The sequence below is a fragment of the Ranitomeya imitator genome, chromosome 7 (assembly GCF_032444005.1).
Source record: "Ranitomeya imitator isolate aRanImi1 chromosome 7, aRanImi1.pri, whole genome shotgun sequence".
In the NCBI taxonomy this organism is placed as follows: Eukaryota; Metazoa; Chordata; class Amphibia; order Anura; family Dendrobatidae; genus Ranitomeya; species Ranitomeya imitator.
In genome coordinates, this window is record NC_091288.1 from 182,932,442 (window position 1) to 182,954,521 (window position 22,080).

The following is a 22,080-nucleotide window of genomic DNA, read 5'->3' on the forward strand; positions in this document are numbered from 1 at the left end:
ACGGCTCCATAGTGCAGTCCCTCAGTCCTCTCCTCACACGGCTCCATAGTGCAGCCCCTCAGTCCTCTCCTCACACGGCTCCATAGTGCAGCCCCTCAGTCCTCTCCTCACACTCCATAGTGCAGCCCCTCAATCCTCTCCTCACACGGCTCCATAGTGCAGCCCCTCAGTCCTCTCCTCACACGGCTCCATGGTGCGGCCCCTCAGTCCTCTCCTCACACGGCTCCATGGTGCGGCCCCTCAGTCCTCTCCTCACACGGCTCCATGGTGCGGCCCCTCAGTCCTCTCCTCACACAGCTCCATAGTGCAGCCCCTCGGTCCTCTCTTCACACGGCTCCATGGTGCAGCCCCTCGGTCCTCTCCTCACACGGCTCCATGGTGCGGCCCCTCAGTCCTCTCCTCACACGGCTCCATGGTGCGGCCCCTCAGTCGTCTCCTCACACGGCTCCATAGTGCAGCCCCTCAGTCCTCTCCTCAAACGGCTCCATAGTGCAGCCCCTCGGTCCTCTCCTCACAGGGCTCCATAGTGCAGCCCCTCAGTCCTCTCCTCGCACGGCTCCATGGTGCAGCCCCTCAGTCCTCTCCTCACACGGCTCCATAGTGCAGCCCCTCAGTCCTCTCCTCACACGGCTCCATAGTGCAGCCCCTCAGTCCTCTCCTCACACGGCTCCATAGTGCAGCCCCTCAGTCCTCTCCTCACACTCCATAGTGCAGCCCCTCAATCCTCTCCTCACACGGCTCCATAGTGCAGCCCCTCAGTCCTCTCCTCACACGGCTCCATAGTGCAGCCCCTCAGTCCTCTCCTCACACTCCATGGTGCAGCCCCTCAGTCCTCTGCTCACACGGCTCCATGGTGCAGCCCCTCAGTCCTCTCCTCACACTCCATAGTGCAGCCCCTCAATCCTCTCCTCACACGGCTCCATAGTGCAGCTCCTCAGTCCTCTCCTCACACGGCTCCATAGTGCAGCCCCTCAGTCCTCTCCTCACACTCCATGGTGCAGCCCCTCAGTCCTCTCACACGGCTCCATGGTGCAGCCCCTCAGTCCTCTCCTCACACTCCATAGTGCAGCCCCTCAGTCCTCTCCTCGCACGGCTCCATAGTGCAGCCCCTCAGTCCTCTCCTCGCACGGCTCCATAGTGCAGCCCCTCAGTCCTCTCCTCGCACGGCTCCATAGTGCAGCCCCTCAGTCCTCTCCTCGCACGGCTCCATAGTGCAGCCCCTCAGTCCTCTCCTCGCACGGCTCCATAGTGCAGCCCCTCAGTCCTCTCCTCGCACGGCTCCATAGTGCAGCCCCTCAGTCCTCTCCTCGCACGGCTCCATAGTGCAGCCCCTCAGTCCTCTCCTCACACTCCATAGTGCAGCCCCTCAGTCCTCTCCTCACACTCCATAGTGCAGCCCCTCAGTCCTCTCCTCACACTCCATAGTGCAGCCCCTCAGTCCTCTCCTCACACTCCATAGTGCAGCCCCTCAGTCTTCTCCTCACACGGCTCCATGGTGCAGCTCCTCAGTCCTCTCCTCACACGGCTCCATAGTGCAGCCCCTCGGTCCTCTCCTCACACGGCTCCATGGTGCAGCCCCTCGGTCCTCTCCTCACACGGTTCCATGGTGCAGCCCCTCAGTCCTCTCCTCACACTCCATAGTGCAGCCCCTCGGTCCTCTCCTCACACGGCTCCATAGTGCAGCCCCTCAGTCCTCTCCTCACACGGCTCCATGGTGCAGCCCCTCGGTCCTCTCCTCACACGGCTCCATAGTGCAGCCCCTCTTCTCCTGCAGCCTCAGCACAGCGCAGCTTCCTGCTGTAGTGTTTACTCTTCTCTTCATTGGACTGGATGAAGCCCCGCCTCTTCCGGTGACATCATTACCTCAAAAAATCAACTCTTCTACTCTCTACCGTGACGGAAGCTGGTGTGTGTCAGTCGGGCTGCCGGAAGGGAGCAGTGAGCAGCCGGCAGAGCTCCGGTTCCGTCCTCCATCACCATGCCGGGGCTGCAGCTCTTCGCCCGGCGCTGGGCCATAGCCAGTGATGATCTGGTGTTTCCCGGAGCCTTTGAGCTGCTGATTAGGTTCATCTGGTGAGTATGCTGGGACTTGTAGTGTTGGTTGCTGTGGTAACGTGCCTGTCGAGCTGAGCGCATACTTCAGCTGTTTATTACTCATCCTGCTGAGCGTAGTGTTCTAGTGCTGTGGGACTACAAATCCCACAATGCACTTGTGATGCCCGGTTACAGGGCCCTTACATGTCATTACATGCAGGCTATAGCCATATAATGGAGAGTGGCCGTATAACCCCCCAATCCTGCAGTCAGACCCCCATACCAGATCCTGATGGTGACTAAACCTATATGACTAATAATAAAAAGCTGAATATAAAACAGTCCCTGAACCCAGAGGGTAGAATGGGGATGGAGCTCCTGTCCCCCCACCCTGGTCCTGTTTGGGGGTCCCACATGTGCTGTTAGAATCATTGCCAGGATAGAGGCACAATTTACATGGGCTGCAGAGTGCAGATTTTCCATCATCCCGTAGTACAAAATGTCGCCTTTAAAGAGGACCCGTCCTCACTCCTGACATACCTGCTTTAGTAAATATTAATCGGAAATTCTGGAGCAACTTTTCTCATAACATCTGTTATTCTTCTTGGAAATTTTGGAGTAAAAAGCCAGCTGGATGCGGGTCCTTAGTGCTCTGACATTGGACAATCAGTGCTGCCGGTATCGGACTGAGGCGTCTCTTTGATACGAGAATTTGTAGCACCCAGTTGTCAGGGGGAACAATAGAGGAGCAGATCTAAGAAGAAGGTTATATTATGGGGAATACAAGTATTGATGGCATCAACCTCCATCTGTAAAGCGCTGCGGAATATGTTAGCGCTATATAAAAAAATAAAGATTATTATAATAAAGATTATCTGTATCCAAGTCTGAGCTACCGTGGTGCCCGAGTGGTACTGCCCTCAGATGGCATCTGTTGTCCTTTTAAGAAGTGACACCTCCCGACTCCCTCCTATGTAACACGTCGATATACTTCACCCACAGATTTCCATATAAAAGGAGGCTGTGAAGGAGTGTGGCGCTAAGAAAAGGCCAGAGACCAGGGCACTAGACATCATCCTTTTGGTAACTTTATTAGTACAGAAAAATCCCAACCTTCCGACTGTGCAGGGCCTTTATCAAGCCATAAAAAGTACATTTTCTTTTTCACAGGTTTGATTAAGGCTCTGCACGTCCGAAATATATATTTTTATATATATTATATTATTAAGTCTACCAAAAGGCCGTCTGGTAGCTGAATGTCTGTGTTGCTGCAGCCTTGTGGATTGTTGCTGCGGCCTTGTGGATTGTTGCTGCGGCCTTGTGGATGGTTGCTGCGGCCTTGTGGATGGTTGCTGCGGCCTTGTGGATGGTTGCTGCGGCCTTGTGGATGGTTGCTGCGGCCTTGTGGATGGTTGCTGCGGCCTTGTGGATGGTTGCTGCGGCCTTGTGGATGGTTGCTGCGGCCTTGTGGATGGTTGCTGCGGCCTTGTGGATGGTTGCTGCGGCCTTGTGGATGGTTGCTGCGGCCTTGTGGATGGTTGCTGCGGCCTTGTGGATGGTTGCTGCGGCCTTGTGGATGGTTGCTGCGGCCTTGTGGATGGTTGCTGCGGCCTTGTGGATGGTTGCTGCGGCCTTGTGGAATGTTGCTGCGGCCTTGTGGAATGTTGCTGCGGCCTTGTGGAATGTTGCTGCGGCCTTGTGGATTGTTGCTGCGGCCTTGTGGATTGTTGCTGCGGCCTTGTGGAATGTTGCTGCGGCCTTGTGGAATGTTGCTGCGGCCTTGTGGAATGTTGCTGCGGCCTTGTGGAATGTTGCTGCGGCCTTGTGGAATGTTGCTGCGGCCTTGTGGAATGTTGCTGCGGCCTTGTGGAATGTTGCTGCGGCCTTGTGGAATGTTGCTGCGGCCTTGTGGAATGTTGCTGCGGCCTTGTGGAATGTTGCTGCGGCCTTGTGGAATGTTGCTGCGGCCTTGTGGAATGTTGCTGCGGCCTTGTGGAATGTTGCTGCGGCCTTGTGGAATGTTGCTGCGGCCTTGTGGAATGTTGCTGCGGCCTTGTGGAATGTTGCTGCGGCCTTGGGGATGGTTGCTGCGGCCTTGGGGATGGTTGCCCCAGGTGTGCACAGGAGGCATCTTTTGCAGGTTGCAGTGTGGTTCTTAGCTATAACTACCAGCATGTCCTGCTGCCCGCTCATTATTGCTGCTTTACGCATTGTGTAATTTCGTCATGCGAAATGGTGAAAGACGATAACAGCTAAACTGAATGTTGTAACTCCTCCACCAGTAAGAGGAACCAGACAGAATTATGTAAGTTATAGAGAAAACATCAGACTGAGCATGCTGGGGGTTGTAGTTAGAGAGATCTACAGGTTATTAGTAAAGATTCATGTCCTATGGCATTTTGGCACATCCGCTATGTAGCATTGTGGCCTCTCCATGTTAGGTCTCCAGTTCTCCATCAATACGATCTTCAGGTACTCGCACAGACGCCATTGGATTGTGGGGAGGTTGTACAATGGCAGGATAAGCTTTCAAAACACCCAAGGCTGGAGTTCCAGAAAATGCCCCATTACCCTCATATCTGAAGTTGTTTGGTTTCTAGAAGATTTGGATGGACATCTGAAGAGCATTGGTTAAAAGTACCATGGTTCCTCTTTGTACGTCTTTGTTTTCAGTCTTTCACCCTACTCTGTAGAAGCGTCCATGCCTACTGTCTCCCTGATGTAGCAGTATTTCAGTCATTGGAGAACTGTAGATTGTGAGCCCTCGCGGGCAGAGTCCTCTCTCCTCCTGTACCAGTTATGACTTGTATTGTTCAAGATTATTGTACCTGTTTTTATTATGTATACCCCTCCTCACATGTAAAGCGCCATGGAATCAATGGCGCTATAACAATAAAAAATAATATTATTATTATTAACTGCCTGTTGCCCCGTTTCATCCATTTGATTTTTAGATTGATTACTGTTCCTTCGTTAGGATAGCAAAGGCGATGAGAAAGATGCCAAAGCAAAATAAAATCCGCCCTAACGCACACGTTTCATCATTGATTGCTGTCATGATTCATCAGGGGCTCCGCAGTGTAATCATAAAGTCTGGTGATTCAGCCGCTGGATAGGTGCAGTGGTATGTGCACCCCTTAAGGTACCGTCACACTAGACGATATCGCTAGCGATCCGTGACGTTGCAGCGTCCTCGCTAGCGATATCGTCCAGTGTGACAGGCAGCAGCGATCAGGCCCCTGCTGTGCTGTCGCTGGTCGGGGAAGAAAGTCCAGAACTTTGTTTCGTCGCTGGACTCTCCGCAGACATCGCTGAATCGGTGTGTGTGTGACACCGATTCAGCGATGTCTTCGCTGGTAACCAGGGTAAACATCGGGTAACTAAGCGCAGGGCCGCGCTTAGTAACCCGATGTTTACCCTGGTTACCATCGTTAAAGTAAAAAAAACAAACGCTACATACTTACCTACCGCTGTCTGTCCCCGGCGCTCTGCTTCTCTGCTCTGGCTGTGAGCACAGCGGCCGGAAAGCAGAGCGGTGACGTCACCGCTCTGCTTTCCGGCTGCCCGGCGCTCACAGCCAGAGCAGAGAAGCAGAGCGCCTGGGACAGACAGCGGTAGGTAAGTATGTAGCGTTTGTTTTTTTTACTTTAACGATGGTAACCAGGGTAAACATCGGGTTACTAAGCGCGGCCCTGCGCTTAGTAACCCGATGTTTACCCTGGTTACCGGGGACCTCGGGATCGTTGGTCGCTGGAGAGCGGTCTGTGTGACAGCTCTCCAGCGACCAAACAGCGACGCTGCAGCGATCCGGATCGTTGTCGGTATCGCTGCAGCGTCGCTTAGTGTGACGGTACCTTTAGCATGGATGCTGGTCGAGCTTTGCAGCGTCTGGGCCTGTTATTTTGACCTTGGGATCTAATCAGCCAATCAAAAGTACAAAGGTAAAAGTGCGAGGATCCTTTCTGTGCTGCCTCTGTAATTATAGACCGGCCATTGCCCCAAAATGCATTCATTAGCTCACAGTGGAGGGGCAGATCTGTGAATGCACAACCAAAAACATGGATGGACATCGGTGCAATGTTAAAATACTTTGCCCTACTATGCAATTCTAAGGGTCTGATGACTGCACCGAACTCGACCAAACCTGTGTCAGGCCACGTTCACATGTTCAGTACTTGGTCAGCATTTTCCATAAGCTAAAACCAGGAGAGGGTGATAAATACAGAAGTGGTGACGTGTTTCTATGATACTTTTCCTCTGATTGTTTCACTTCTGATTTTGGTTTACTAATACTGAGCGTGTGAACGCGGCCTTAGGCTGTATGGTAAATCAGTAATGTACATTAGTCAGATCAGCAATCATAATATCCAACCTCTCAGCCTGATCCTAGTACTTGGCTCGGTCCCTGAGCGTACAGTCATATGTCCCATGCACCTCCTCTATGGCCTTCTGCTTCTATAACATAAAAATGTGCCCTTCTTGTGAGTTTTTCTTTATGTATAGGGAGATGTCCTCGCCCTTCCTAATGTAACCAGCAAGGTCCAGTATCATATGCCTGGACTCCCTGCAACCCAAATAGATGATGGGAGTCACAGGTAGCCAATTCCGACTCCTCCTGGTCTTGCAGGTGCCATTCCTGTTGCAATAAGGGTGGTCAGTAGAGGAACTCACGAATGTGATATTTTAATGGATATATTTGTACGATTTTCAATATCCACTCTTTAAATGTGCCCTTACCCTTTGCTTAAGCCGCATAGCCTAGAGTTAGTTCTTCTTATTGTAATGGTGGTGGTGCAGATGGTCACTGTATGTTATCGCTGATCTGGGGAGGACGTTTATTAAGTATACTCCAATGTCTGGCTTCTGTCTCCTTGTGTAGGTGGTTGGAGATGTCCACTAAGCACATCTGATTCCTTTTGTTCTTTTCTATCTCTTGGGGTTAGTTCTGTAATTCCCAAAGATTTAGTGTAAGCATCCCTCAGTATCATTCAGGGGTCTTTTGTATGTCCCTGGATGTAGTTGAGCTTCCCTGTCCTGGAGAAATTCCCTTTCAGTCTGATTTATGCCCCTTGGGGATCTCCTCTGAAGAGGTGCAGAATGGCGACTATTCCAGACTGGCAGACAGTTGGCTACTGAAGGGTGGATTTGGAATAAATTTCCTTTAAAATGAATTGTAGGAATCCTAGTGTGACTCCAATATTAGAGACCCCTCGTTTCTAGGCATCGCTGCGCAACCTCGCAATACGGTATGGAGCTGTACTGCGCCGGAGAAGGATTGGGTGACACCAGTGCCCCCAGTCTTTTTTGTATGTTGTTGGTGTCTCGTATATATGTACGAGGGAGATGGTTTGCACAAAATAAATGCCATTGACCCTGGAAAACGACGGTGCGTCCATTTATCGGAGAAAGGACCTTGTGTGTCTTAGGCTATCGAATGTTGGGTCAGCTTGTCGGCTGACTTGATGGCAATCGCATCATCTGTGGTCAAAGCACAGGGAGCTGCGTTGGACCTGGTCGGAGATTCTCACCGTTGGGCTCTATATAATTATTTTTAAGCTGCTCTTATTGTCTCGTGGCTAATTTTACAAGCAGCTCAATATTCGGGGGGCTGGGTAGTGCCCCGTTGCGGCTGGTTTGACACTGCTTCATAAATTCCTAAAAGGACCTTTCCCTTCCTCCCTTTGGCCCTCCTTAAAGGAATTATCTGGCATTGATGGGCTTTTTGTGGTTGTGTGTGTGTGTGTGTGGTGTGGTGGGTTGGTTATCAATATCGATCGGTAGCAGCAATCAGATCCGGACAGGTATAAACAGAGAATGGAGTGGACACAGCTGACTGTGAAATGGCTGTTGTCAAAAACTGGGAGTCGCCTGCTGTTGAAGTGAGTGTGATTTGATCTGCGGCTCTCAGCGACGGCTACTGCACGGTGAATGGATCCCTGTGCCCTGTCTTGCGCTGTCCCGCCTCTGTGCGCTGTCCCGCCTCTGTGCCCTGTCCCGCCTCTGTGCCCTGTCTTGCGCTGTCCCGCCTCTCTGTGCCCTGTCTTCCGCTGTCCCGCCTCTCTGTGCCCTGTCTTGCGCTGTCCCGCCTCTCTGTGCGCCCTGCCTTGCGCTGTCCCGCCTCTGTGCGCCCTGCCTTGCGCTGTCCCGCCTCTGTGCGCCCTGCCTTGCGCTGTCCCGCCTCTGTGCGCCCTGCCTTGCGCTGTCCCGCCTCTGTGCACCCTGACTATTTTGGGAATGATCTTTTTAATTGAAGGGATTTTCCAAGATGATCAGTATACTTTGTGTTCAAACTTTTTGCTTTTCTTTTCCAGGTGGATTGGGGTCCTGTCCCTCTACTGTGTCCATAAAGGGCACTTTGACTGTCCCGGCGGGCCCATACTAAAGAGCTACATCATTGTACTTATCGTCATGCTGGCTGCCATTATTTGCTCAATCTCGGCCATCGTCTATGTCAGTATGCAAGGTGGGAATGTGCCATTGTAATTTTATCGCTTGTTTGTGGTTCCTGTAGTGATCAGTGGCCTTGTTTTTCAATATGGTCTGAAGAAATCCCAGGAGCCAGTTAAGTGGACCTGTGACCAGATATCGCAATAGAAACTGCATATAATATTACATAAGTCTGCTAGCCCTGATGAGGCTGGTGTACTTGCTTTGAAAATCCATGTCAGAATGTTTGTGTAATTCTTTTGGAAAGTTTTCCTACCTGTCATAAATATGGACACATGAGGCCAGCTCTAGTTGGACTCATAAACTGCTTCTTTTAATATCAGGATTATACCGGGGTTCTGATGTGGATTGTCACAGTAAGTACACCAAATTCATCAGGTATATGTGGTCTGTTTAGTAATGTGTTTACATTGGGGTCCAGCTGCTAACATTTTGCTTCGAGTACAGTTGGTACCCCCCAAAAAAACAGATGCATGTCACATGCCTAGAAATATTCAGCTATTACAAAGTCATAAACCTCGTCCCCCCAAAAAACCATCTGCTCGAAATGACTGATTAGTAAATGATTACCGTGCATTGCCTTTTTATGATGGTAGTAGCTGTGCTGGGTATTGTAGTGCTTTTATCCCCTTCAATTCAAAGGGAAAAAAACTACATTACTGAGCACATCCCATACAGTAAGGAGGCGGCGGCTGATATTGCCATTAATGTGCCGGCCCTTTAAACAGCTGATTGACAGCTGTCCCCACTGATTACATATTATGTTGTTCACACTGATATTATTTTTTTTCTCCTCAAATTGCCCATCTTTACATGTCCATATTCATTACTTTCTGTGATTCTCTGCTCGTCCTGTCTCGTATGGAGGTCACCTTTTTTCCTAGCGCAAATTTTAGGCTTCGGGCAGAATTCTGGTTGGATTTCTAACGAGCTCGTACTTGTCTCTCTCAACTAAACTTTCTAGAACGAAAAAAAAAAAGTGTACGAGTTATGCCTTTTCACATTGTAAGACCCTAATAAGCCCGGATCATAGACCCACTATAGCTTTTGCCCCAAGGGGCATGACCTTACAGTAAGTACCTGGGGATAAGTTGCTTCCCGATACATTTGGAGCCGATTATTGGCTGAGAAATCAAAGTAATTGGAAATGTCTGAATCCTTGTGTTTTGCAGTCCAATTAGTCACTGTTTGATAACTAAAGGGGTTGCCGGTTTCAGAAAATCTCTGTCCCCAGTTGGATATTGTGGTTAAAAAAATAATATAAAATAAAAGTGCTTTTCTCCCTCTCTCTGGGTCCAACACGAAGACTCAGCCGCTGCTCCTGGTGTCTTGTGCCCCAATGACATTGCTCAGCCAATGACCGACCATAGCGGCTTATGCTGCCAATTCTGGCAGTCACTGATCGGCTGCAGACAATAACGGATACCAGGAGCACAGATGGACGCTCATCGCTAGATTTTGGAGGGATGAATAAACCATGGTGTTTATTTAAAAAGAAAACTGTCCTTTACTCACCCTTCCCAGGTCTAATGAAGAGTCTCCACCACTGACCTGGTGCCTGTTATTGTCTGTTGTGCTGACGTCATGATTGCAGCAGACAATGTTGTAGGGAATGTCTTGTTAGCCAACTAGTACTACACCTAGTTGGATATAAATACTAGATATGTACATGGAATAAAGGGCGTTATCTCAGGAGAGGGGCAGAAATAAAAGACACTGTGCCAGATTTGGAAGAACTGGGCGATTTACACCAGGCTAAAAAAAATGCATATTTATGGCAAGTGGCAGGGCCTACAGTCTCTTAATAATCAGCTATCTTTGTGGAAACCCTACAGCGCCACCACAGGGGAAAATGAAACATTACACCGGACTCATCCACATCAATGTGCTATCTGTGTAATGCAGGACAGATCCCCAAGATCGAGAGACCTAACTTTTCTTCCACCCAGAGACAAAGACCCTAGAACAGGGGACTCCCTCCTCATAGTAGGGCATCTGAAATTGGGTTTTCTAAACTGGATACCACTTTGTGGGACAGATCATAAACCTTACAGCTCAGTCTGTGTCAATAGACATCACTGAAGTGCTGTGATGGCAGCTGCTACCATTCTGGGAGTTGTAGTCGGATTAGACTTATTGACAGGTGTTGTGTTTTTCTTTACTTTTTCTTTGTGCTTTTGCAGGTACAATCGTCAACCCAGGGCCCAGAAAGTGTATGCCCAAACTGGTCTATGTCCGCCTGGCTCTCTATATTCCAGAGTTCGCCTGGGCCATCATGGGGGCAGTCTGGGTGTCGGATAATGGATTTCAGTGTGATAAAACAGTGGTGCATGTCATTCTGCTGACCGTCATTGCTAGGTAAGACTCCCAACCTAAGTCATATTACTAGAGCAGTGGTGAGTCTCCGGTTCTGTGAGCAGGATAGGAGTCACATGGAGATAATGAGTTCATTGATTAATGTAGTTTAGTAGCTTGTTGAGTAAAGACTCAGACGTCTGTGCACATCAGAGATTGGACTGCAATGTGCTGACTGGCCGTGGATCTCCCGATCCGAGCGTAACGGCCTCATAGAAATGTATGAAGGTACCATACTTGAGTCGAGAGGCCCGAGGCTAGTCTGTGCCATTAGCAGCACCATCTTGAACCAATGTGTGTGGACGTCTGAGTGAGCACTTACACTGAGATCTTTGCAGACTTGTTGGTTATCCTGCTATCACCCCAGGCCACTGCCCTGCAGACTTGTTGGTTATCCTGCTATCACCCCGAGCCACTGCCCTGCAGACTTGTTGGTTATCCTGCTATCACCCCGAGCCACTGCCCTGCAGACTTGTTGGTTATCCTGCTATCACCCCGGGCCACTGCCCTGCAGACTTGTTGGTTATCCTGCTATCACCCCGGGCTATTGCCCTGCAGACTTGTTGGTTATCCTGCTATCACCCCGGACCACTGCCCTGCAGACTTGTTGGTTATCCTGCTATCACCCCGGGCCACTGCCCTGCAGACTTGTTGGTTATCCTGCTATCACCTCGGGCCACTGCCCTGCAGATTTGTTGGTTATCCTGCTATCACCCCGGGCCACTGCCCTGCAGATTTGTTGGTTATCCTGCTATCACCCCGGGCCACTGCCCTGCAGACACTTTAGTCTTATGACATATGCAGTTGAATTCCAGTTTACATAGTGTTAGAGCTTCTGTTTATGTAGTTTTGACTCCGATAATTTATAAAGTACACTTTATTTTAATTTACGCTCTCAGACAATTGGTGGAGGTGCTCTCGTTCTGATGTTGATGAGCTATACAAAACCTTTAATCCCCCCTCTCAATGTCGGGCATAATAGTACATTGGGTGTGCATATTTGGAGTGGGCTCAGCAATTGAGCCTGCACTAAACTCGGAAGATTCTGTCTGTTTTGCCCAGCCGTCATCTGCCCATTACAGCAGTGAATCGAGCTAGCTTTGATCTAGGATCCAATCAGTCTTGTTGTGCTGAAGAATGAACTTTCACTATGAGTGGTCGTAACCATGGATAACTAAGTTACTGCAATGCCTGCATATGGGGTAAGCAACAGAGAATCAGAAGAACTATACTACATTTCTAATTGGAGGTATTTGCTAATATTATTATTACACCACCTACATTTTGGGATAGGATCCTAGAGATGGGAATACCACGCTTTCAAAATTTAGAGCTTAGACTAATAAGATGCCTACCAGACGCAGGGTGTCACCTCCTGCCATCTCTCCATGTATTACAGCTGGATTATCATGCTGTTGACCACTATAGCTGTCATCATCGTTTTCGATCCGCTGGGACGCAAGAAAGCTTTATATTTTGTGACAGATGAAGATCACAACCTGGAGAGCAGCCAGTCTGATCAGCTGCTGTACAACTTCAAGAAGACGGCCACCAAGGTGTGGGAGACGCGCATCCGCCTGCTGTGCTGCTGCATAGGCAATGACAACGACAACCGGGTGGCTTTCTCCAGCATCGCCGAACTCTTCAGCAGCTACTTTGCCGTAAGCCGCTCTATGTCAATCCGGTTCTTGCAGCTTGCTGTTGTAACCTGCTGCCAGGGCTTTTTTTTTCCCCCCTTTTCAGACATATACAGGTCCTTCTCAAAAAATTAGCATATAGTGTTAAATTTCATTATTTACCATAATGTAATGATTACAATTAAACTTTCATATATTATAGACTCATTATCCACCAACTGAAATTTGTCAGGTCTTTTATTGTTTTAATACTGATGATTTTGGCATACAACTCCTGATAACCCAAAAAACCTGTCTCAATAAATTAGCATATTTCACCCATCCAATCAAATAAAAGTGTTTTTTAATAACAAACAAAAAAACCATCAAATAATAGTGTTCAGTTATGCACTCAATACTTGGTCGGGAATCCTTTGGCAGAAATGACTGCTTCAATGCGGCGTGGCATGGAGGCAATCAGCCTGTGACACTGCTGAGATGTTATGGAGGCCCAGGATGCTTCAATAGCGGCCTTAAGCTCATCCAGAGTGTTGGGTCTTGCGTCTTTCAACTTTCTCTTCACAATATCCCACAGATTCTCTATGGGGTTCAGGTCAGGAGAGTTGGCAGGCCAATTGAGCACAGTAATACCATGGTCAGTAAACCATTTACCAGTGGTTTTGGCACTGTGAGCAGGTGCCAGGTCGTGCTGAAAAATGAAATCTTCATCTCCATAAAGCATTTCAGCCGATGGAAGCATGAAGTGCTCCAAAATCTCCTGATAGCTAGCTGCATTGACCCTGCCCTTGATGAAACACAGTGGACCAACACCAGCAGCTGACATGGCACCCCACACCATCACTGACTGTGGGTACTTGACACTGGACTTCAGGCATTTTGGCATTTCCTTCTCCCCAGTCTTCCTCCAGACTCTGGCACCTTGATTTCCGAATGACATGCAAAATTTGCTTTCATCAGAAAAAAGTACTTGGGACCACTTAGCAACAGTCCAGTGCTGCTTCTCTGTAGCCCAGGTCAGGCGCCTCTGCCGCTGTTTATGGTTCAAAAGTGGCTTTACCTGGGGAATGCGGCACCTGTAGCCCATTTCCTGCACACGCCTGTGCACGGTGGCTCTGGATGTTTCCACACCAGACTCAGTCCACTGCTTCCTCAGGTTCCCCAAGGTCTGGAATCGGTCCTTCTCCACAATCTTCCTCAGGGTCCGGTCTCCTCTTCTCGTTGTACAGCGTTTTCTGCCACATTGTTTCCTTCCAACAGACTTACCATTGAGGTGCCTTGATACAGCACTCTGGGAACAGCCTATTTGTTGAGAAATTTCTTTCTGGGTCTTACCCTCTGCTTGAGGGTGTCAATGATGGCCTTCTTGACATCTGTCAGGTCGCTAGTCTTACCCATGATGGGGGTTTTGAGTAATGAACCAGGCAGGGAGTTTATAAAAGCCTCAGGTATCTTTTGCATGTGTTTAGAGTTAATTAGTTGATTCAGAAGATTAGGGTAATAGGTCGTTTAGAGAATCTTTTCTTGATATGCTAATTTATTGAGACAGGTTTTTTGGGTTATCAGGAGTTGTATGCCAAAATCATCAGTATTAAAACAATAAAAGACCTGACAAATTTCAGTTGGTGGATAATGAATCTATAATATATGAAAGTTTAATTGTAATCATTACATTATGGTAAATAATGAAATTTAACACTATATGCTAATTTTTTGAGAAGGACCTGTATGGCTCTAATAGTAGATTCACACTGGCCGTAATTTTCCTCCTTAGAATTGCTGCTGACTTTAAATTCGACAATTCTGCACCATTTTCGAGATGAATCCAAATTGTAAGATGTGGAGTTTGTGGCAGATTTTTCTAGGGGTATAAAATCACAACTGACATGATTGCTATAATCAAGACTTATTAAAGGCTGCATGTAGCAGCCCCCCTAATGTACTACTTGAGAAGTCTTGTAGCAATGTTTGTCAAGGGATAAATTTTAGAGGAAAAAAAAGGCATTTTTGCAATAGGGTTGCTTAAACCATTTTAAACCATTTCAATTCTCCAGCCTCTATGTATCACAGTACATATAAAGTTGTAGATGAGTTAACAATGAATCCGTCAGTGAGCTTGTTCTAACAGCATGGTGCGTAATACTTCTCTTCTATCTTAATTCTGAGCACTTAATAGTTGACCTTTTTTTGATTTGGTCCCAAATCCACTTATTTGCTTGGTCAAGAGAGTAAAGATGATCCTTACAGACCCTGCCATCGGAACTGATAGCTCATTTTGTAGTGTATGTACTGTGGTACATAGAGGCTGGAGAAGCCAAATGGTCCAACATTTTTTAACGAAACCTTATTTAAAAATAAAAAAATCATTTTCTTGCCTAAAATACATTCATTAAATATAAAAATGCATATATGGGTGCTCGAATTATATTTATATATGTAGCAAACGTGTTTAACATGTGACCTTCCCTTTAAGCCTGGATAGTTAGTTGTTCTTGCCCTTATTCCTACCTATCATCGATCTGAAGTGTTTAAGGTTAAAGTCTGCACCAAATCTGATGTAGTGTCTCCATTTAATGGACCACTCTGGGCCTGAGAGGGGGGGTGCGCACCACATGCATGGTCTCCTCAGCCCCTGCACTTCGTGTAACAGTTTTATCTAGACTGTTTCTTAAAAGGTTATTCCTATCCCAATATGTAGTAGGTGTAATAATATTAGCAAATACCTCCAAGAAGAAATGTAGTATAGTTCTTCTGATTTGCTATGTCTCTCACCCCATGTGCAGGCATTGCAGTAGCTTAGGTATCCATGGTTATGACCATTAGCAACTAGCTAACTATCTTACTGTTATTATGAGTGGTTGTAACCATGGATACCCAAGCTACTGCAATGCCCTGCATAGTGAATCAGAAGAACTATACTACATTTCTAATTGGAGGTATTTGCTAATATTAATATGATTACACTTACTACATATTGGGATAGGATCTTGGAGATGGGAGTACCCCCTTCAGTTACTGTTGGGGACACCAGGCTCCGTGTGACATTTCTGGATTAGTATAGCGTCTCCTTTTCAGGACACGGACTTGGTCGCTAGTGACATAGCCGCTGGACTGACCCTCCTTCATCAGGAGCAAGATAAGATTGAACGGAGCCAAGATCCCGATGAAGTGTTGTCCGAGTCGCCATCGCATCCTGAGGTCAGTCGTGCTAATGGTTAATGGGAGCCCTCTAATAGTAAGCTGCTCTCCGTATAAACCTGTCTTCTCCTTTCAGAGAGATGATCTGGAAGTGGAGCTGCATAAGGCCGCTCACTACATGCAGTTTGCAGCCGCTGCCTACGGATGGCCCCTTTACGTGTACAGTAACCCCCTAACCGGACTGTGCAAACTGTGCGGAGAATGGTGAGTGTGTGGAGTCATCAGTCTGATTTTGAAGATTAGGTTCATCCTTTTGGATTTTTATTCGTCGGCCTTTCTTTACATAAAATCAAAAAGGAGGGGACTAATAAATGTTGCCAGGATCCCTAGAGAACGTTTACAAGTCCTGCTTCCCGCCCACTGTGAATGATTGACAGCTTGTCCACCTACAATATTAAGGACCCTCCGTCCCATTATATTTCCGCTGAATCCTACCCTTATTTTTCTTCCAGTTGCCAGAGCCGGAGAGCGCAGAGCGATATTGTGGGCGGTGATCACCTCAATTGCCATTTTGGCTCCATTCTGCAAACGACAGGACTGCAGTACCGGGACTTCATCCACATCAGCTTTCATAACCGGGTGAGACCATAACCGTCATGTCCCGGCGGTGGGAAAAAACTACAAACTTAGTAATATCTTTTATATTGTATCTTATAGATCTATGAAATTCCATTTTTTGTTGCCCTTGATCACAAAACAGAAGCCATCTTGGTAGCCGTAAGAGGAACCTTGTCCCTTCAGGTGGGTGGTGATCATCGAACATTTACTTGTGTCCGCAGATATCGATTGTGGGGATGATTTTCTGTTTTTGTTTTATCTGGCAAATGAAGCTTTATATTGTGGCCTGTGAGAGCAGGCTAGTAGCTTGTCCGTCGTATGAGTGCCTGGTATGGCATCTCCTGCACTTCCTTCTGATGGTTAAAGTGGGTTCTGAGGGTCCGAAAACCAACAATCAAATTACATTTTTCCATTCTCGATTAATTCCATAAATGCAGCATGACTAACAAGGGTGATGTCCAAGCCCGGCACTGGAAATGGTGCATTATTGACTACAACACTATTGCTTCATGCCTGTAAATGTATATTTAATAGAAACTGGATTGTCTCATGGCTGCCATCAGTAATCCTGACTTCTGCCCTCTGTAGGACGTCCTTACTGATCTATCTGCAGACTGCGAGAATCTGCACACAGATGGGGTGGACGGCGATTGCTTTTCACATAAGGTAAAGAACTGGATGCCTTGCCTGGGCTCTCTTGCCTTGCCTGGGCTCTCTTGCCCTGCCTGGGCTCTCTTGCCTTGCCTGGGCTCTCTTGCCTTGCCTGGGCTCTCTTGCCTTGCCTGGGCTCTCTTGCCTTGCCTGGGCTCTCTTGCCCTGCCTGGGCTCTCTTGCCCTGCCTGGGCTCTCTTGCCCTGCCTGGGCTCTCTTGCCCTGCCTGGGCTCTCTTGCCCTGCCTGGGCTCTCTTGCCCTGCCTGGGCTCTCTTGCCATTCCTTGTTTTACAGCCCAAATTGATGGGGCACAGGTCAAAGCATAAATATTGAAATAAGTATTTGATCCCTTGCTGATTTTGTAAGTTTGCCCACTGACAAAGACATGAACAGTCTATAATTTTAAGGGTAGGTTCATTTTAACATTGATAGATAGAATATCATAAATAAAATCACATTGTATAAATTATATGAATTTATTTGCATTTTGCAGTGAGAAATAAGTATTTGATCCCCTACCAACCATTATGGGTTCTGGCTCCTACAGACCAGTTAGATGCTCCTAATCCACTTGTTACCTGCATTAAAGACAGCTGTCTTACATAGTCGCCTTTATAAAAGACTCCTGTCCACAGACTCAATCAGTCAGACTCTAACCACTACAACATGGGCAAGACCAAAGAGCTTTATAAGGATGTCAGCGACAATATCATAGACCTGCACAAAGCTGGAATGGGCTATAAAACAATAAGACGCTGGATGAGGAGGAGACAACTGTTGGTGCAATAGTAAGAAAATGGAAGAAATACAAAATGAATGTCAATCGACATCGATCTTGACACCATGCAAAATCTCACCTTGTGGGGTATCCTTGATCATGATGGAGGTGAGAGATTAGCCTAAAACTACACAGGGAGAACTTGTTAATTATCTCAAGGCAGTAGGGACCACAGTCACCAAGAAAACTATTGGTAACACATTACACCGTAAAGGTTTAAAATCCTGCAGTGCCCACAAGGTCCCTCTGCTCAAGAAGGCACATGTGCAGACCCGTCTGAAGTTTGCTAATGAACCCCTGGATGATTGTGTGAGTGATTGGGAGAAGGTGCTGTGGTCAGATGAGACAAAAATTGAGGTCTTTGGCATAAACTCAACTCGCTGTGTTTGGAGGAAGAGAGATGCTGCCTATGACCCAAAGAACACCATCCCCACTGTCAGGCATGGAGGTGGAAACATGTTTTGTGGCTGTTTCTCTGCTAAGGGCACAGGGCTACTTCACTGCTTCAATGAGAGAATGGACGGAGCTATGTACTTAAAATTCTGAGTGACAACCTCCTTGCCTCCGCCAGGACATTAAAAAATGGGTCATGACTGGGTCTTCCTGCAAGACAATGACCCAAAAATACAGACAAGGCAACAAAGGAGTGGCTCATAAAGAAGTACATTAAGGTCATGGAGTAGCCTAGCCAGTCTCCAGACCTTAATCCCATAGAAAACTTATGGATGGAGTTGAAGTTCCGAGTTGCAAAGCGACAGCCTCAAAATCTTAATGATTTAGAGATGATTTTCAAAGAGGAGTGGTCCAAAATTCCTCCTGACATGTGTGCAAACCTCATCATCAACTACAAAAAACATCTGACTGCTGTGCTTGCCAACAAGGGTTTTGCCACCAAGTATTACGTCTTGGTTGCCAGAGGGATCAAATACTTATTTCTCACTGCAAAATGCAAATAAATTTATATAATTTATGCAATGTGATTTTCTGGATTTTATTTTTGATATTCTATCTCTCAATGTTAAAATTAACCTACCCTTAAAATTGTAGACTGTTCGTGTCTTTGTCAGTGGGCAAACATGTTCTGTCCATGACAAACACGGATGGACCATGTACGTGAAAACCGGCCGTCTGAGGCGTAATAATCATAGGAGTCCTGGACGCTCGGCCGTTTGCAGGCTTCTTGCAGTGATGACGGCAGCTGTGGCTTCCAGAGATGATATTTAGGCAGAAGTTGGATTTTTGTTTTTTGCTCATGACATTTCTTATGTACAATCCTATTCCTTTAGGGTATAAGTCAGGCTGCAAGTTACATCTACAGAAGACTCATAAACGATGGCATATTGAATCAAGCGTTCACCGTCGCTCCAGTAAGTGCCTGCTGCCTCGGTGACCAGCGGTGCAGCGTGCGCTCTGCCACTATTTTTTTTAATTTTTTTTTTTTTATCTTTTCGTGCCAGGAATACAAGCTTGTCATTGTAGGACATAGTTTAGGGGCTGGAGCCGCTTCTGTGTTGGCAGTGCAGCTTCGAAGTTCCTTTCCTACTCTCAAGTGCTATGCGTTTTCACCACCAGGAGGCCTTTTCAGGTGAGAATGTTACGCTGTGCCTAGGCAGAAAGCAGCCAATCATTGGGGTGGGTGGGGTTATACAGAGCTCCTGAATTTGGAGGACGACATGGCGGCAGGTTTGCCAGTCCTGTAACGATAATCTCCTGCTGAGGATAACACTGTAATTTTCATAAAATCCCTAAGTGACACACAGATGGAATTGGGGTTCCTGTCCCCGGAAGTTGCTGCGTGGTCATCACGCAGAATGAGAAGTTCTTTGACATTTTGGTGGTTTTCATTTATTGTTACTGGGTTTTAACTGTTTGATTCTTTCCATTAGCAAAGCTCTTGCTGATTTTTCCAAAAGTTTCATCATCTCGATAATAGTTGGGAAAGATCTGGTGCCGAGGTAAGGGCTCGGTTTTTGGAATACCCCTGATGCAGTAAGCTCCACGCGTCCCATTCATGGTCATATATCTTCCTCTGCAGGCTGAGTTTACCCAACATGGAAGATCTGAAGTGTCGAATATTGAGGATGTTGGTCAACTGTAACCGACCCAAGGTATGTGATTGTCGGGAGAACCGATGTATCGCTAAAGGGTGAAAGATGACTATCCCTGGGGTCGGAGGAAGGCCAGATCATCAGATGCCGTCTTTGTATAGCACAGGATTTCTCGGTAACGTTGAATGTCTTTTCCTTGACTCTCAGTATCGGATCCTGCTTCATGGATGTTGGTATGAAATATTCGGTGGTAGTCCAGATGGTTTCCCGACAGAACTGGATGGTGGAAACGTGGCATCTCTAACACAGCCATTGCTGGCGGAGCATGCTTTATTGATCCCGAAGTCGTCTTCCTACAACACATTAACAGAGGGGTCCCCTACTGATTCTCCCCGATATCCTCCTCTGTATCTACCAGGGAAAGTCATCCATATTACAGAAGACAGCCGAGCAGGGTGGTGAGTCTATCCTATGCATTGCATGGCATATAGTAAAGGTGAGGTCCAACTTGGCGAAGGTGGAGATGCAGATTTTTGTGCACTCTGCAGCCCCATCTGCACTTTATGGAGAAAGAAATCGAGCTCCAAAATTGGAGCATGATGCAGATCCTTAAAGATCCTCCATGTGTGGCCTTACCCTGGTGGCGTAAACATAAAACCACATGTATTCTCCCTTCTTGTTGCTTTCAGTGGGCATCTTCAGCGTAGCTCACCTCACTTTTTCTTTACAGGCTCTGCTTCTCGGATGTGAAATACAATGCCCGATGGTCAAAAGAGACTTCATTCAGCAGCATATACATCAGCCCGAGGATGATCACCGACCACATGCCGGACATTGTGCTGAGCGCTCTCAGGAGCCTGTGTCAGGAGCGGTCCGGCTGCGGCCCCTGTCAGACCACACCGCAGACTTTACGGACAAATCAGGTCTAAGCCATTGCCGTGTTGCACCTTCTCGCCTCTGGATTCAGGGGGGACAATTGAAGCCGCGTTCACATGAGTATTAATAACGCAGGAATGTTCCCTTTACTGCAGGACGGTGACGCCGCAGCAGGGAGGTGATCCTGGAGGCATGAAACAAGTCAAGTGAGGTTGCTTTTTGCACAATGCTTTGTGTTTCTTTGGACAAGTGAGTTTAATATTTTCTTGGAACAGTCTGGTCTCATATTTTTATCCCTTTTTTTTTTTTTTTTTAAGAGATTTTTTTTTTATTTTAACCAAATTAAGCGAATGCACTGTAAAAATGGAACGTCATATAACCCCCTGATGTGCTTCGTGTTCAGATCTCTGCATGCGGTCAGTGAACGATTACATTCTTCTGTACAAACCGATGCTAAAAACGCATACAGACCTAGTTCTTCTGACGGCCAAGAATTGGGTCAGTCTTGGCAGCAGTAGGACAATTCTTTCACAGTTTGCTTCAATAATAACAGCAATGAAGTCCAGAAAAAAGTCCCATACAGGGTGTCATGCAAACACGAAACAGGTAAGCCACTGAAGAAATCATGGCTATGACCACATCTTGCCATACAACATAATAATCTTTAATAGTATACAGTAAGAAAAACATATAGAAAAAAATATCTAAAAACACAACATATAATCCTTCTGGAATAAATAGTAAGTATAGATCTAATAGTCTATAGTAGCAGCCATATTAATAAAAGCACATCTATAGTGAAACCATATACATATGTAATGCAGAGCCAGATATAATAATAATACCAACCAGAGGTTAAGGCGTAAGTCAAGATAGGCAGCCAGTCGTGCATTTCGCACAATGTGAGAAACCCCTGATGAAGAACATATGTGCTTCATCAGCGAGTTCACACAATGTGCTCCATCGGGGGTTTCGCACAATGTGCTCCATCGGGGGTTTCGCACAATGTGCTCCATCGGGGGTTTCGCACAATGTGCTCCATCAGGAGTATCAGTTTGGCATTGTAATTTAGATGCGAGAAGGACGAGGTCTCCTTAAGGTACCGTCACACTAGACGATATCGCTAGCGATCCGTGACGTTGCAGCGTCCTCGCTAGCGATATCGTCCAGTGTGACAGGCAGCAGCGATCAGGCCCCTGCTGTGCTGTCGCTGGTCGGGGAAGAAAGTCCAGAACTTTATTTGGTCGCTGGACTCCCCGTAAACATCGCTGAATCGGCGTGTGTGACACCGATTCAGCGATGTGTTCACTGGTAACCAGGGTAAACATCGGGTAACTAAGCGCAGGGCCGCGCTTAGTAACCCGATGTTTACCCTGGTTACCATCCTAAAAGTAAAAAAAACAAACACTACATACTTACCTACAGCCGTCTGTCCTCCAGGGCTGTGCTCTGCTCTCCTCCTGTACTGGCTGTGAGCGTCGGTCAGCCGGAAAGCAGAGC

At 47.3% G+C, this 22,080-nt stretch overlaps 1 protein-coding gene across 1 annotated transcript; it reads left to right on the forward strand.

Moving 5' to 3' along the window:
• The first annotated feature begins 1,863 nt into the window (after positions 1-1,863).
• On the forward strand, positions 1,864-20,903 carry DAGLB (diacylglycerol lipase beta). The gene is made up of 16 exons (XM_069734183.1): positions 1,864-2,073; positions 8,346-8,497; positions 10,665-10,839; positions 12,236-12,497; positions 15,546-15,668; positions 15,745-15,872; positions 16,121-16,247; positions 16,326-16,409; positions 16,815-16,892; positions 18,943-19,023; positions 19,114-19,241; positions 19,543-19,611; positions 19,692-19,764; positions 19,912-20,162; positions 20,435-20,627; positions 20,736-20,903. Exons 1-16 carry the CDS (start codon positions 1,979-1,981, stop codon positions 20,760-20,762), a joined length of 2,046 nt encoding a protein of 681 aa, XP_069590284.1. The 5' UTR covers positions 1,864-1,978; the 3' UTR covers positions 20,763-20,903.
• Positions 20,904-22,080: the final 1,177 nt, after the last annotated feature.

Excerpts from the sequence above, each read along its gene's own strand:
- DAGLB (XM_069734183.1), top strand. The coding sequence starts at position 1,979 with ATGCCGGGGCTGCAGCTCTTCGCCCGGCGCTGGGCCATAGCCAGTGAT. Across the intron at positions 12,498-15,545 it reads TCTTCAGCAGCTACTTTGCC|GACACGGACTTGGTCGCTAG; the intron begins GTAAGCCGCTCT and ends TCTCCTTTTCAG. Across the intron at positions 20,628-20,735 it reads AGACTTTACGGACAAATCAG|GACGGTGACGCCGCAGCAGG; the intron begins GTCTAAGCCATT and ends CCTTTACTGCAG.